This window comes from Coffea arabica, chromosome 9c (genome assembly GCF_036785885.1).
Source record: "Coffea arabica cultivar ET-39 chromosome 9c, Coffea Arabica ET-39 HiFi, whole genome shotgun sequence".
In the NCBI taxonomy this organism is placed as follows: Eukaryota; Viridiplantae; Streptophyta; class Magnoliopsida; order Gentianales; family Rubiaceae; genus Coffea; species Coffea arabica.
The window spans coordinates 218698-236011 of NC_092326.1; the positions used below are offsets into that span (position 1 = coordinate 218698).

At 36.9% G+C, this 17314-nt stretch overlaps 1 protein-coding gene across 1 annotated transcript; it reads right to left on the reverse strand.

Annotated features, from left to right (window-relative positions):
- Positions 1–8754: 8754 nt before the first annotated feature.
- On the reverse strand, positions 8755–11211 carry LOC113708466 (uncharacterized). Its single transcript, XM_027230921.1, has one exon. The coding sequence runs from the start codon at positions 11209–11211 to the stop codon at positions 8755–8757; it is 2457 nt and encodes an 818-aa protein (XP_027086722.1).
- Between the last annotated feature and the right edge of the window lie 6103 nt (positions 11212–17314).

Consider the following 17314-nt stretch of genomic DNA (forward strand, 5'->3'; position numbering starts at 1 on the left):
TTTTGTTTTGTCTTGTAAAATGATTTCTTGGTTAAAAAATTAATGGTATATTAGTATATATATTATAGAATAATCTAAAATTAGTTTATTTTTTTAATTGAGCATTTAACGGCGATGAAAGGAGTGTTAAACAATAATGTGTATAGTCACGAAGGGTGTTAATAGCTTGCAGTAGGATGCAAGTCAGTTAGCAAGCATATTTGATTGCTAAAGTGTGAATCTTAGAAAGGATATAAGAAAGCATGAATAAATGCGATATAAGAGGAGCAAAAGATAAAAGATCTGTCATACGTTTCATAAAACTAATGATAGTAGTTGTCTCTTGATATGAAAATAGCTGATACAAAACAGTGAGAGAAACTCATGGTTGGAAGTAGAAGACGAGTCATTGAGGAAGGACATAAAGTTACGAAGTTATGCTTCTTAATAGCATTTGATCGGCTTTAAAAGTAATATTTAGATAACTGGCCGAAGTAGCATGCAAAAGAGATTTTGTTTATATAAGTGTTTCTAGAGCAAAACCTGGGTTATCCTTGTGTTTGTTTACTGCATTGGTGATATGTTACTTATTTTTTTGTCGCTTGGCTGTAGTATCAGCAGGCTGCATTATCTGGCGTTTTTCAAGCTGGTGCAAGTGAGTTTCTTCTGCATCTAATGACGATTCAAAATGCTTTATAATGTCGTCTGGTTTGGCCGAGGATGATGTGCATTCATCTGTTGAAGGGTGATTGTGTGATGATGAGGTTGTAGATATAGAAGAGTCTAGCAGCAGATGTGGATCTGTTGTTCTCTGTGCTGGGATAGGCAGGTAGGCAAGGATGATGTATCGTGGTGCTTGTGGAATGTCTGATTGCCTAGCAATATTTCGAACGTGAATGTAATATTTCTGGTTTTGGAGTCTTTTGTTGATGGCATGTAGATCAATAGATCGTTGCTGTGAAGTATATTAGGTTTGAATCGAACAAGTTAGTTGATGCTTATGAAATTAAAGCGAGGATAGTTTATGAAAGAATTGTACCTCTTTTTGCATGTCAATTATAGCTTGTGCAGAGCTTCCAAGTAGTGATTGGGCATATTCATCCTCAATTGTTGCAGTTAGGATTGACGCTCCATCAAATAGTTGTGTTTCAAAGCGTAGTCTGTACAATTTGGAGTTATCAACAAGATAGCTATAAGTTGTATATATTTAAAGATGGATTGATAAAATGATAATATTTTCATTTGGTTATAGTTATATATAAGCATGTAAGTAAAAGAAGTATTTACTGCTGTACCTTGGTAGTGGTTCTGGGTATGCAATATGGCAGAAATTACAGGTGAAATGTCTTTTGATGGCTGCACCAGTAGGCCTCATGCATGTAGTATTAGGACAACTGAGAAAATAAAAGCGTTGTGCAGTGGTTGGAACTCGAATTTCTGCTTGTATCCAAAAAGATTTGTTCTACATAGATGAAAGAATGGAATAGTGAGGCAAGATTTTTACATTGTGAGAGTTTGTATCTAATGGGAGTAGTTTGAACAGAAGTAATGTTTTATAAAGATCTCTAAAGCATAGGCCGTCATGGCTAGCTTTTTGGTAGAAGTAAAGCGTGCTAGACAGAAATGTAATGGTTCTAATATTATGGGGAAGTAAAAAAATGTAAATTTTTTTTACCTGATAAGTGCTAGAGGTAATGGTGGCAATGTCATGCAGTTGGGTAGTGGTTGGTGCATGTACAATTTGGTGAGCTTTATCATACAATTTTTCTTGAATAACTGCTCGAGTATAAGCTGTATTTTCTTTCAGCTTATAATATAACTGTGTTAGACTTGGAAATATACAGGAAATAGGACAGGATAGTAATGTATTTTACCAGTTGTTTAGTGTTGTTGCTGCTGTGATCTGTGGGTTGTACAGGAGTACGGTTGTTGCTTGTGTTCCAATTGATATAGCTAAGTGCATATAAGTCTCAGAAAATTAGTATCTTACATGTAGTTATTGTTTTAGTAATTGTCAAAGTATCAGGGATTTTTTTTTACTTACTGTGGTGAGAATTGATTCTAGGCCTCGCAATGATAATGATTGGTTGCTGTGACATCATTGATCTTAGAATAGCACCTTCAACAGCCAGAAATTCATCCCACATAGTGAATATCATTGGTTTTTTCTGCATAAGGTGTCATAGCTTTAGTTTGTAGTATTAATCATGCTAGGAAATGGAACCAGAAGAAAATTTTTTATGCTTACTCATGATTGACGACAGTAAACTCTTGAATTGTTGCGTATCCTTGGCCTCTTGGAACTGATCGAGATGGGAGTGTATGTATTGCTGTACATAAGATATCTATGATATATAGAAGAGAAAAAATTTTGTTAAGTTAACTAATGGTCAGGTGATAGGATTTGTTACAGTGGCAAAATAAAGCAGAATAATAGTATACTCACTAATTTTTGCGGTTGCATCATTCATGAAAGTATGTAGGTCTTGAAATGAAGTGAATCTGTAGCAGTTATCGTATGGTAATGCTCTTTCGCTTGGGACGGGTTCTATGAAGGTTCTTTTTGAAATTGTGAGCTGGTAGTTGGATGATGCAAGGTAGAATGGCATTGTTATTTTCGTGATCCAAGCATTGCCAAGATAATAAGTAGAATGAAGTTGGAGTAGCGGATCGACATCATGGATGTCTCTTTCATAGATAGTAGCTTGAATAGTATTACTCTGCAATTGAGGAAATAAAAAGAAAATTTAGCAGAATCTGTTAAATGAAGGGTACGTTAAAACATAAATTTGGATCATATTAGTCAGTGGATGTTGTTCAAAAGGAATTACCTTCTGATCTGCGAGTACCAATCTTATATAAGGAGATCCGCCACTTTTGCTGAATCGTGTTGGTGTCTTCTCTATGATCAGCAATTTTGCAAACCAATCAGTATTAGTATCAGTGAGCTCAGGAACCAGGACACATCTTTGCTCGATATCACTGGTGAATCAAATATGCAGTCATGAAGAAAATAATGATAGGCAGGTTAGAAGATAAGATTTAGGATATGGAATGAGTAAAAATATATTCATCAGGTATATAAGATGGAGAAAAAATTCGAGGTAGGAATAGGTCTAACTGCTTTCAGCTAAAGTAAAAATTTCTTTATATACTATATTCTTCGTGCAATTTGTAGCTTGCTGGAATAGAGAGAGAGGCCTGATAAGGATTTTGGTATTTGACATTCTTGTTGCTCGTGATAGGGCCACGTACAGCTGACCATGGGAAAATATTGGTTCTTTCAAATACAATCCTACTGTTGCGGAAGCCCTACCAAAGTTAAGGTATAACGAGTAAATTATTGTACCTAAAATTGCAAAAATGGTAATTCCCAGGAAATATTTGGTGAGGCACACTGGCCTGCTTAAGTACCAATTTCCTAGACAGAATCACCTATATATGCACTTAATTGCACAATAACTCACTACAAATATACCTACAAATATAGCTACTAAATAGACAATAAAATAGAACACCAGAATTTAACGAGGTTCGGCTAATTTGCCTACGTCCTCGGACACTACCGACAATTTAATATTTCACTAGAAGAAATATTACAAAGAGAGAGAAGAAAGCAAGTTATTGGCTCTTGCTTGGTGTACTTGAATTGGTTTGTTTGAGAGCTATTTATAGTTTTCAAACAACCTCTCAAATGTTAAACTTAACCGATGTGGGATTTAGAAACTTAGGCCAAAGAATTCAAAGTCCTCAATTTTGGCTTGAAAAAGTCATCAATTGAGGCTTGGCTTTGAATTCAACAAATCTCCACCTTGGCATAATTTCTAATCCCACTAAAAATACAAATTTTTTTCCCTCAAATTCGGTGGTGTCTTCAAATGCGTTGTCACGCGCCAATCTTCAAGTTGTGCACAACATTTATCAAATTCAAACAATGTTGGAATTTGATAGTTGTCACAACCTTCGTAAGCATATCAGCAGGATTCTCCTTGGTCTGAATCTTTTGAAGTAGTATCGTACTATCTTCCAAAATCTTCCTCACAAAATGATACCGTACGTCGATATGCTTCGTCCTTGCATGATAAACTTGGTTCTTTGCTAAATGAATAGCACTCTGACTATCACAATGAACTTTGATAGACTTCTGTCCAATTCCCAATTCATCAAGCAATCCATGAAGCCAAATTGCTTCCTTAACAGCTTCCGTAACTGCCATATACTCCGCCTCTGTAGTAGACAAAGCAACTGTTGACTGTAAGGTAGACCTCCAACTGACTGGTGCCTTAGCAAGTGTAAAAACATACCCAGTCGTTGATCGACGTGTATCTTGATCTCCTGCGTAGTCGGAATCACAATATCCAACTACGCCTTGACCAATCTTCTCATCCCGCTCAAATACTAATCCAACATCTACGGTGTTCAAAATATACCGTAAAATCCATTTCACAGCTTGCCAATGCTCCTTGCCAGGATCATGCATGTACCTGCTCACAACTCCAACTGCCTGTGAAATGTCGGGCCTTGTACACACCATAGCATACATCAAGCTACCCACCGCATTTGCATACGGTACCTTTGCCATATATTCTCGTTCTGCATCATTCTTTGGAGATAACGATGCACTAAACTTGAAATGAGGAGCAAGTGGAGTACTAACAGGTTTAGTCTTTTCATTCATACCAAACCTCTTTAATACTTTACTAAGATACTCTTTCTGTGTCAAATAAAGCCTCCCCAATCTTCTATCTCTACTTATCTCCATGCCGAGAATTTTCTTGGCTTCGCCGAGATCCTTCATTTCAAACTCCCGACTAAAATGAGATTTCAATTTTTCAATCTCACCTTGATCCTTGGAAGCTATCAACATATCATCAACATAAAGAAGAAGATATATGTAGGATCCATCTCGTAGCTTGCGCAAATATACACAATCATCATATTTGCTTCTTGTGTACCTTTGCCCCATCATAAACTTGTCAAATCGCTTATACCACTGTCTTGGAGACTGCTTCAATCCATACAACGATTTGTCAAGCTTGCATGCCATCTTTTCTTTACCAGCAACTTTGAATCCTTCTGGCTGAGTCATGTAGATTTCCTCTTCCAAGTCACCATGTAAAAACGCAGTTTTTACATCTAATTGGACAAGTTCCAGATCCAATTGTGCTACCAAAGCCAATAAAATTCTGATGGAGGAATGTTTCACGACTGGAGAAAACACTTCGTTGTAATCAATTCCCTCCTTCTGAGCGTAGCCTTTAGCCACCAATCTTGCTTTGTAGCGAACACCAGACTTGTCAGGAAATCCTTCCTTCTTTGCATATACCCACTTGCATCCGATTGCCTTCTTTCCCTTTGGAAGACTGGTTAGCCTCCATGTTTGATTCTTATGAAGGGAATGTACTTCTTCATCCATTGCAATCCTCCACTTTTCTTTATCCGAACTTTGAGCTGCTTCATTGAAAGTGGCAGGAATATCAACATTTATGGTTGGGGATGCATAGGCCACTATATCAGCAAAACGAGCAGGTTTTCTGATTGTCCTCTTTGGCCTACTGGTTGCAATTGATTCATGTTGCTGTGAAAGTTCTTCAACTGGAACATTTTCTTCAGTTGATTCTTCTTCTACCATAGGAGTCCTTTCATCTACTCCGATATCCACTGCTGGTCTGATAATGCTTCTTTCAAACTCCATCTGCTTAGGAGTGCTCTCCACCTGTTGGGGAGTACTATCATTCTGCTGTACATCTACCTTTGTTAACATGGTAGATTCATCAAAGGTGACATCCCTACTGAAAACTATCTTTTTCGTTTCGGGACACCAAAGGCGATAACCTTTAATGCCTGTTGTGATCCCCATAAAGAGCGCCTTCTTCGCCCTTGGATCCAACTTTGATTCTTTAACATGATAATATGCAGTAGAACCAAACACATGTAAGGAATCATAATCTGTACCAGGTTTTCCCGACCATTTCTCTAATGGCGTTTTGCCGCCAATAGCAGTTGATGGTAAGCGATTAACGAGGTGATTTGCATATGCTAAAGCCTCAGCCCAAAATTGTCTGCCCAACTCAGCATTGGACAACATACACCGAACTTTCTCCACCAATGTCCGGTTCATACGCTCTGCCACCCCGTTTTGCTGTGGTGTATCTCTGACTGTGAAGTGCCGAACAATGCCTTCATTTTCACAGACCTCCATGAACGGATCACTAGTGTATTCACCTCCGTTGTCTGTTCGAAGGCGTTTGATCTTTCTTTCTGTTTGAGTTTCCACCATCTTTTTCCACTTGATGAAAATTCCTAATACTTCACTTTTCGCCTTCTTAGTATACACCCATACTCTTCGAGAGAAGTCATCGACAAAGGTAACAAAATAATTCTTGCCTCCCAAAGAAGTTGTTTTGGAAGGTCCCCACACATCAGAGTGCACATAATCCAAAATACCCTTGGTATCGTGAATTGCAGTGCCAAATTTTACCCTTGTCTGCTTTCCTTTGACACAATGCTCGCAAAAATCTAACTTGCAAACACTGGCTCCTTTTAATAGTCCTTGATTCATCAGAAGATTCAAAGATTTTTCTCCGGCATGCCCTAAGCGCATATGCCATAATCTGGTTACTTTCAATTCTCGATCATCACTGGAAGCCACGGCCGCTACTCCAACAACTGCATTACCTTGATAGTAATACAAGTTATTATTTTTTCGGATTCCTTTCACCAGCACCAATGCACCTGAAATGATTTTCATCACTCCATTATATGCCGACACCTTGTAGCCCATTGATTCTAGTACTCCCACAGAAATGAGGTTCTTTTTCAATTTTGGCACATATCGGACATCAGTTAGAATCTTAATTGATCCATCCTGATTCCTTAGCCGAATTGAACCAACCCCATTTGTTGCTAATGTGGTCTCATCTGCCGTGTAGACGACTCCACCTTCTTTTTCCTTGAAATCAAAGAACCATTCTCTATTGGACGTCATATGATGGCTACAACCTGAGTCCAATAGCCATGTACTAGAATGACCAGTAGGCATGACAGCTAATGAAAAATCTGAGTTTTGATCAATGCACTCAGATACATTTGAATCCGCAACAGCTTTTTCTTTGTCAGGTCTACCCTTCAGTTTTGGGCAGTCCTTCTTCCAGTGCCCTTTCTCTCTGCAAAAGGCACACTCATCTTTACTTAGTCTGGCTCTTGACTTGGATCTTCTTCTCGTCCCCTTTCTCTGGTTTTGTGAGCGTCCTCTAGTTACCAGAGCTTCTGCTGCTCCATCTCTGCTATTTTGCTTGTCTTTTCTTCTGAGCTCATAGCTGTACAGGGCAGAGCTAACTTCACTGAAGGACACCTCAGCTTTCCCATGGAGTAGAGTTGTTTCAAGATGCTCAAACTCCTCAGGAAGAGATCCCAACAACATGAGAGCCAAATCTTCGTCTTCAAATGTCACATCTAAATTCATCAGATCAGTGATTAACTGATTGAAATTAGTGATGTGATCACTTAGAGTTGTGCCAGGAACATAAGTGAAGCGAAATAAACGCTTCTTCATGTTGAGCCTGTTCTGACAATTTTTCTTCAAGAACTTCTCCTCCAATCCAGTCCATAATTTATTTGCAGAGGTTTCTTTTGAGAACACATATTTTTGTTCCCTTGAAAGACACGATCGAATTGTACCACACGCTAAACGATTTAGCGTCCTCCATTCCTTCTCTTCAATCTCTTCTGATTTCTCTTTTTCGATGGCAATGTCTAGACCTTGATTAAAGAGCGCGTCTAGAATCTCACTTTGCCACATGCCGAAATGACCGGTACCATCAAATGTCTCCACATTTAATTTTGTATTTGTCATAACATTTCTCGCCATAATAGATAATGACGAGCTTGTTGATGCTTGCATTGTAGATGAAGATCTACTTTCGGCCATCTCTACAAATTATATTTAGTAGCTCCTAAATGTAGAGTAACAATAGCCCAAGAAATCTTTTCTGATGTGGAAGATCAGACCATGCTGCAACCACAGAGCATACTAAGAAACCTCGAGCTCTGATACCAATTGTTGCGGAAGCCCTACCAAAGTTAAGGTATAACGAGTAAATTATTGTACCTAAAATTGCAAAAATGGTAATTCCCAAGAAATATTTGGTGAGGCACACTGGCCTGCTTAAGTACCAATTTTCTAGACATAATCACCTATATATGCACTTAATTGCACAATAACTCACTACAAATATACCTACAAATATAGCTACTAAATAGACAATAAAATAGAACACCAGAATTTAACGAGGTTCGGCTAATTTGCCTACGTCCTCGGACACTACCGACAATTTAATATTTCACTAGAAGAAATATTACAAAGAGAGAGAAGAAAGCAAGTTATTGGCTCTTGCTTGGTGTACTTGAATTGGTTTGTTTGAGAGCTATTTATAGTTCTCAAACAACCTCTCAAATGTTAAACTTAACCGATGTGGGATTTAGAAACTTAGGCCAAAGAATTCAAAGTCCTCAATTTTGGCTTGAAAAAGTCATCAATTGAGGCTTGGCTTTGAATTCAACACCTACGAAGTCAAGTGTTTGTCCTTGAGCCTTGTTGATCGTCATTGCAAAACACAGCCTTAAAGGAAATTGTGTTCTTTTAAATGGGACAGATGTGAATTCATCATCTGAGCACTCCAATGGAATCCGTGGAATAAAGACAGATTTTCCTTGGAACGATCCAGATGCAATCTCAGCATGGATAACATTGTTGTTGAACTGTTTGCATATTAATCAAGTGCCATTCGATAAGCCTTCTGTTGGATTTATGTTTCTGATCAGCATTATAGGACAATTCCTTTTCAGCTTGAGCTCGTGCGGAGGCATCCCTTTTGGTGTTAATGAATTCAGAAAATCTTGAGTATCTCTTTGGTCTCGAGAATCAATAGGTTGATCAAAACTGAGATATGTTTTTTTCTTCCCTGGAAATTTTTCAATCAATCTGTCATTGATCTCATGAACAAAATCATTACGCGTCATCAAGATTGCTCGATTAACAACTGCAGCTGGATTTATACTGAAGCTTTCCATGCTAGGAAAAACTACATTTATAAGTGTTTCGAGCGACGAATCATCATCAATGAATGGTATGTTCATTGATGCTGGTATATCAACCTCACCAGAACTGTTGATTTGTTGAGTTCCATTGCCAATATTGAGAAGGAATGTGCAAAAATCAGGATCTTTGCGTGCTCTCATGTTTTGTTGAAGCCTTAATTTTGTCAGTTGTCGCCAAAGAGGAGAGTTAACAAAACTTGCATTGATGATATCTTGCTTGTGGCCTTTTGACACCACTGGTAGAGTCTGACGGAAATCACCACCGAAGACAATAATTTTTCCACCAAATGCTAAATTTGTTTGCATCAGATCCTGCAGCATCTCATTGAATTTTTCAATTGATTTTCGCTTTGCCATAGAAGCTTCTTCCCAAATGATCAACCGTGCATTCTGAATAAGATGTGCAATGGCACTTTGTTTTCCAACATTGCAAGTTGCAGCATCATCATCGTATAAAGGAATTTTAAATCTGGAGTGGGCAGTTCGACCTCCAGGTAAGATAGATGCTGCCACACCAGATGTTGCAGTAGCAAGGGCAATCCAACCTTTTGATCTGATTGTTGCAAGCAGAGTCTTGTATAGAAAAGTCTTACCGGTACCTCCAGGGCCATCAACAAAAAAAGCTTCTGATTTTTTGTTTAATACTGCATTCATAATTCTGTCGTAGGCTATTCTCTGGTCACCGTTTAGCTGATGCAATGCAGCAAGATCAACATCTAAGACAGGAATGCTCTTTTCACTTTCTATCTCTTTCGCGATGAGTTGTTTGATATTTCTTTGCGGAACAAAGCTGCTGAATCCGTAATCTTTCAAGGATTTTCCCATAGATTGTAAGTAATTGTGAATAATCTGTAAGACTATCTTTTCAACATTAGCTTGGTCAATAGATTTATCTTGATGAATATCCTCAGACAAGGAATCTTGATACTTGAGCCATATTTTTTCTGGATTTGTAGGTGTGCAGTAAGCTAAAAGGGCAGCAAATAGATGTCTTAAGGAAGATGGCATTTGATATAGAGTGGCTTCCTGAAGGCACAATTCAGCAGCGTCATCTGATTGTAGCAAACCAAGTTTATCTGCTGCTTGTTGAAATGTAGCATATGTAATCCCATCGATTGTTTTCAATGCATGGAAAGAGGTTGGTTTCCGGATATGCATTAATAACATGCGTAAATAGTAGCGTTCTCCCTTAGATGGGTGAGTAGGAGCTAACCTGCCAATAACTTGTTTGTTTTTTCGATGATCCCATTGCTTCGTTGTCCTGTTCCAAACGAAATGTTCTGGAAATTCTGCATACAAACAGTTTAAAGACTTTGCATGATCATCCTGCCTGTTCATTGCAAAAAATTCGGTTAACATTGTTGTTGAAGAAGTAGGATTTTGCAATAGACTTTCAAGTGGCCTATTTTCAGGAAATGCTAAAGGGTGTTTATTTTCAAGATGTACTTGAAGCAAAGTCACTGATGGATGTATTTCATTCAGATCAAATGCAAATATGCGCCACATAGCTTCAGGAGCAGATATCCATCTAGCAGCTACAAAGCTTTTAATTTCATCAAATGAGTGATCAACCTGAGTTTTATTGAGCTGATACAAGATTTTGTCATGACCTTTATATATATATTTGTAAATATACTTTACAGCTCGAACAGTTGAGCAAACTTCTACATTAAGATGACAGTTAAACTTTGATAATAGATAAGGATTATAGGGGACTACCCACCTGTTATCTAGATGATGACCACGAACTTTGACTGTTTTCTTGTCGTCGGAACGTTTGTATATAGGATATGAGTTGCTACTGTGACGTGTGGATTCATTGAATTCTTTCGGATACTTGTCCTTGCAACCTATATTTTTTCTCATACATGGACATTTTGGATTCATTACTCCACATGGTCCATGCATCATATGCTTCACGACAAGACTATGTAAATATGGCTGATGATGACAATTAGGAAGTTCAGCACACACAATTCGATCATATGCTTGAGGGGAGTACATCTTGCTTCCTTGTTTAAGAATGATAAGAAAATGAGCGTGTGGAAGGCCTCGTTTTTGGAATTCAATAATATACGTATATGCTGCAACCTTTCCAAAAATATGCCTCTTCGATAGCTCCTTTTTCAACATTTCTAGTTTGGCTCTAAAGACTCATGAGATCAGATCTGGACGATTCTCAACTTGATCAGTTTGTAGTAACTCATTCTTAATCTCTGGCCAATTTTGATTGCATGTCATTGTCAAAAATATATCTGGCTTGCCATATCGCTGCACCAAAGCCATTGAATCCATATATCTACGTTTCATATCACGTGGTCCTCCAATAAATGATTGCGGCAATAAAATTCTTTTCCCAATATTTGAAGATGAAGCCTCTCCTTGAGAGATACTATCAACTATGCCTTGGTATAATTTTGTGCGCATCTGGTTTCGTTTGTCAGTGTTTCGATGAAAATCAAGTCTTGTGGACTCAATTTTGACATACATATCAACCACGTACTGTTGTAGAAGTCGATCTATGTGAAGCAACATTGATCGATCATTTTCTCTGATCTGCAGCTTGTAGCAGTAATACTCTCGACATGAAACAGTTTTTCTCTTTCGTTTCATTTTTCTGATTGCTGCATATGGGGAAATAAGAAGTGTAAAGACATATAATCTTGTTTTTTGATCACCGTATAAAAAGATAACACAAAAACTTTTGGAAGTAACATAATTACCCTGATTTTCAGCATGGATAACATCATCTGCTGTTAAAGCTGAGCCAGAGAATAACACTTGCTCTCCCTGGCATGTTCTTTGTTGACAGGATGGATCATCGTTGTGTACAACTTTTTCAATTCCTGGATGCCAACCTGGTTCACCATTTGCAAATATCAAGGGATATTGTAGAGAATCATAACAGCCATAGTAATGCTTAACGATTTGTGTTTTTCCATTTTTGCCATATACTTCAATATGCTTTGACATTAGTTGCTCAGAATCACTTGTTTCAGACCAAACACCTCCCACCTGTGAAACTGTTGGTTTATTAAAAGTTCGCTGATCAACGGATGGATTTGCTTCTAGAACAATTTTATAATCATCAAGATTGGGCAATGTTTGAAGTCCTCGAAAGAAGGCAGAATAAGGATTGACTTTCAAGATACTTTCGAGCTTACTAATGAGTGATTCAGCAAACCTGTTAGATAATGAAAGTATATTGCTTGTCTGATGATCAGTGTCAAAGAAATATAACTGAAGATTTTTTGGTTGTTCACCATCAGTAGGAATGAGCTGATTTATATAGTGATACATTTGTCCTTGGATTCGAAAAGTATAAATTCCATTGTATGCTTTGCCAAGAGATTGATCTGTGTGGACTCCAATGGATGTAAAGGCAAATACGTTATTATAGCTTCTAACACATCGACGAAACTCTATGGCATCTTCACTATTATCAAGATAAAGCAGCATAAGTTCTCTTGGCATCTCAGTTGGCACTAATTGAATCTCTCCAGAAGCACAGCAAAATCCTGGAGGTTCGAGATGAAAACGTTTTGCATTGCAATACTGACAGTTAGCAATTGCTGGTAATAAGCTAGGCTCAGTTGCAACAGCATCTAATGGATCCTTCTGTTTTTTCTTTTGGCGATTCCTCTTTTGATTACCTCGAGAGTCAAATGCTTTCTCTGTAGATTTCTGTCTTTTACCTTTGTTGATCATACCATCGACCATTAATAATGATTGGCCTTGCTCTTTGCTTGTGTTGGGTAAAGTTGTCACTTCAGCTAAATCACCATCAACAGTAACAGCAAGATTATGTAATGTATATCGTAACTCATCATCAGATCTTTCACCAGAAATTGGTACATCAAAGAGCATGGATTGAGAAATCTCGTCTGTTAAAGATATCTCAGCCACTTGCTGATTGGATTTACGTTGATCATTTCCAGAGATTTGATCAGCTACAATGGACTGGTTCATTACATTGCTAGAAATTTCACGATCATTAGAGCCAATAAAATGTTCATAATAAGAATTAGCAGATAGAACACACCGTCTGTGCCGACCATCAGCAGACCCAACAATTTCTTGTGGAATCATATTTTCAGCGACACTAAACCCTGTAACTGCAACCATACATACACCACTACAAGGCTGATCTTTGTTTTTGCCTGTTGCAGCACGTCGCTGTCGCCGACGCCTTCTATTTTTCTCAATATATAGGTCTTCAAGAGTTCCATATTTTTTGGCTCACCCCATTATTGAGGAAGATAATAGAAATATGGCAAAGGACAACAAATTGGACCAAAAAAAAATACTATATTGACAAACAGAGCAACATTCAATGGACGACAATAAGATCAAAGCAACGAAACTAACAATAACACAGATCGCAAGAAGAACAAATAGACTCAAATTTGATGAAAGTTAGCTAATACCTAACTCTATTTATAATTATCAATTATAAAGATTTATATGCGCACCTTATAGCATCCATGACCTAAAGCAGCAACCTGTAAACCTAATAGCACGTTGCTGTTTCTGCTTTTCTTCCTGAAAATGAAAAGCAGTTAATACAAAATTAATACCAACAATAAGCATTGCTATAAACCAACATAGACAACAGAACGGCAATGAAAACAGAGAACAACGCTTGGAAAAACTAAAAGGAAATTATACAATAGTAAAAAATTCAATTTTAGAACGACGCCTAGCTAGCCAATTTGCATGGACAAAGATATCAGAAAAGAATCATATGCAACAGCCATTAAAGAAAAAATCGATTGCACGGAAGAATTTGGGAAGATTCTCTCAATGATAAAAACAACATAATCACTAATATGAAAAAAAAAACCTATCCCCATGCATGTAACAGATATAGAAGAAAAAATAGCAGACTAACATGCAGCAATATATAAAGGTTGTGTATAAGACAAACCAATATCAAATAAATCGAAAACAAAGGAAAGCGCATCAAGGTTCATGCAATAGCAAGTTTACAACAAATCAAGATTTATCAAAGGCCGCGCAATACTAAGTCTGCAAAAATCTGTCCATTATCGAAAAAAGATACTGGCTGATATGGTAAAAAGCAAAAAATAATCCCCATGCATGCAAAAATAATATGCAGAAGTAGAAGAGAACTTAAAAGAAAGAAGAAAACAAAATAACAAAAGCGACTGCAATTTTAGATAGAGCTCAGAGACCAACTAGAGCAAAAGGGAAGAATAAAAACAACTCTGAGCAGAAAGGAAACAGAGCACTAACAAAGCAGAACAAAAGGAAACAACAAAAACGACTGCAATTTTAGATAGATTTTAGATAGATATATACAAGCCAACGTCCACTACGTCCATTTAGATGGATGGAAGCCAACATCCACTACGCCGAGCCAGCTCAACAATGACCGAACGCAGCATATGCAATGTAGCGCCACGGAAGCACCAATAGCAGGACCCACTAAGAAGACTAAGAGCACAATGCACTAACAGCACTAAGCGCACCGACCGCAGAATAGTCACTGGCCCACCGTAGCAAAGGGCCCTAAAATTCCTGTAAATTACTGCAAGACTGTAACCAAAGAGCCCTCAGAGCACAACCCACCAAGACAGCCTAACCAAAGGCCCCTCAAATTGGTGTAAATTACCAACCGTAACCAAAGAGCCCTCAGAGCACAACCCACCAAGACAGCCTAACCAAAGGCCCCTCAAATTGGCGTAAATTACCGCAATAACCGGACCACAATTGCTACAGTAACTTGAGCTTGGTACTTTTATATCTTGTAAGAAGTAGTCAAGCATGGAAACCTAATCATAAGTTTTTATTCAGAATTGTATAAACCTTTCACCATCTGATCAAATAGAAAATGTTCAACTTGTACCTTAAACATGGTATATACACTAAGCATTATCTACTCCAACTTCTAAGATCCTTGAATGCTTTAACAGAGTACTTTTGAAGCATTGAACTTGACCAGAAGATATTGAACTCTAGAAGTAATGTATATTGACAATTCTTCTTTTGAGGAAAAGGAAATTATCAACAGTCACAAGAAAGAATTCAAAAAATTGGAACCATTTAAAATTTTCCTTGTAATACAAAAGACTATACATTAAGGGTAAATTCACAAAAGACTAAGATCCTTGTATGAAGAGTAAATATATATAGCTTGCTTAAGGGTCTGCTCTTAACTAATCTTTTGGATTTACTTTTGACTTTCAGATTTAGAAAATTTATTTAGTACACACGGATATGGAAAATCATTATATTGGAATTTCTTTTACTAGTCTGATAGGTACAAAGAACTAACTCTTTTTTACAGTCCCAAACCTGTACCACTTCCTTATTTTGCACCTTAAATTTTAATTTTGGACACTTTTCACTCTAAACTCTTAATTTTGAATACTTTGCATTCTAAAATCTCAAGTTTATCCATTTTAAGTCTAATAAATAACAATGTTGGTAAAATTGAAAAGATAAAAAATGATGTAAATTAATGATAATGTATCGTTTTGTTCTAACCGTGATTTCTTGACTTATTTTGACTGTTTTTAGCACATGTTCACTAACTTATACGATTTGAATCACTAATATTGTTAGCAAATTAATGAAATAAAGGATGATATAAATTAATGACAATGTATCATTTTGTTTTGCAAATCTCTTGGCTCGTTTTGACCACTTTCAACATATTGTCATTGATTTGTAGATCCTTTATTCTGTTACTTTTGCTAATATTGTCATTGATTAGGCTTAAATGGGATACATTAGAGATTTTAGGGTGTAAAGTGTTTAAAATTAAAATTTATAATGCAAAATGAAAAAGTGGTACAATTTTGGGGATGTAAAGTGGAGGTAGTCCTAGTAACTAACTATGCATAGGAAATGTGCCCGTTGAGTGAAACTATCGTAAAACATAATTAAAAATTCCTTAAAAGACTTTGTCCAATCGAACAAAATCATTAGAGAAAATATCACGCAAGAAGTTGAACAACACGAAAGGGAATGCTCTCACAAAAAGGAATATCCACGAGGGATTAAAAACACCCGTGAAAGAGGTTGAAAGAGGAACACAACACACAAAGGGACACGAAAGCATTGAAAATTTATGAAGAAATTGAAACCTCTGAACCATGGTACAGCAAACAATCGAGTTTAGAAGAATTAAGTATATATCGATAAAATGGTATTCAAATATACTTGTTTTTAAAGGTATAGAACGAATTGAGAACCAAAAAGAAAAAAAAAACTATTAAACAAAGTACAGAAAACCATCTATCCATGGAATAATAAACCCAACAAATGAAATAGCGGGCTCAATTCCTATTCAAATATTTAACTTGTATGTTCAATAAAATCCTCTTACTGACATGGTTATGGTCGGGAGCTAAAGCATTATTAGTGGATGTATCAATATTTAGGTCTGCAAAGAAATCATCTCTAACTGCATCAAAGTCCTCAAAACATGCCCACGTTGAGTTCAGTTTACAGCTTTTGAATTGTAAAGGCAAGAACAGCGCCAGCCTCACGATTTCACACTGCTAAACTAAAGTAATTTCAAGTTGATATCGCATGTGGTTCGGATATGAATTAGTCAAGAACGAAAATCTAATCCTCATTTTCTATTCAAAAGTTTCTAAACCTTTCACCATCTGCCGGAATAGAAAATGTTCACCTTGCACCTGATACAATAGTATATTCTCTAAGAATAATTTACTATATATCAACTTGTATGATCCTTGAATGCTTCAACATAGCATATATCTTAAGCATTGAACTTGACGAGAAGACATTAAACGCTAAACTAAGATTTATCTTTTGAGAAATAAATGAAAGTTAAATTATCAACTGTCGCAAGGTTATATATAGATTATTAAACCAACTACGAATATTTTTCCCCGTAACTAAAGACAGCAGATCAGTTTGGTGGAGTAAACATCCTAGTTTATGCAGATATATAAGAGTACTATATATGAATGTACCTTTCTATTCTGATTAGTAAAACTCTTTTTTTTAGCCCCAGTGGTATCATGAACTTATTGACAATAAGAAATCCTTCTCATGTCACTGTTATGCTTTTGTCTTCTTGATCAATTTCCAATTGCAAGTTGATATAGTGACGAGCTGCTGCAACTCCATTAAATGATGCATGGTCAATCAGTTGTATTTAAGGCAAACTAATACGTTTTAGGAATTGATTATTTGGTTAGTTAACTCAATATGGAATTATAGTATTGAAAATTGGCTC

What these genes read in the sequence shown, in the direction of transcription:
- LOC113708466 (XM_027230921.1), bottom strand. Translation starts at nt 11,211, where the DNA reads ATGTTGAAAAAGGAGCTATCGAAGAGGCATATTTTTGGAAAGGTTGCA.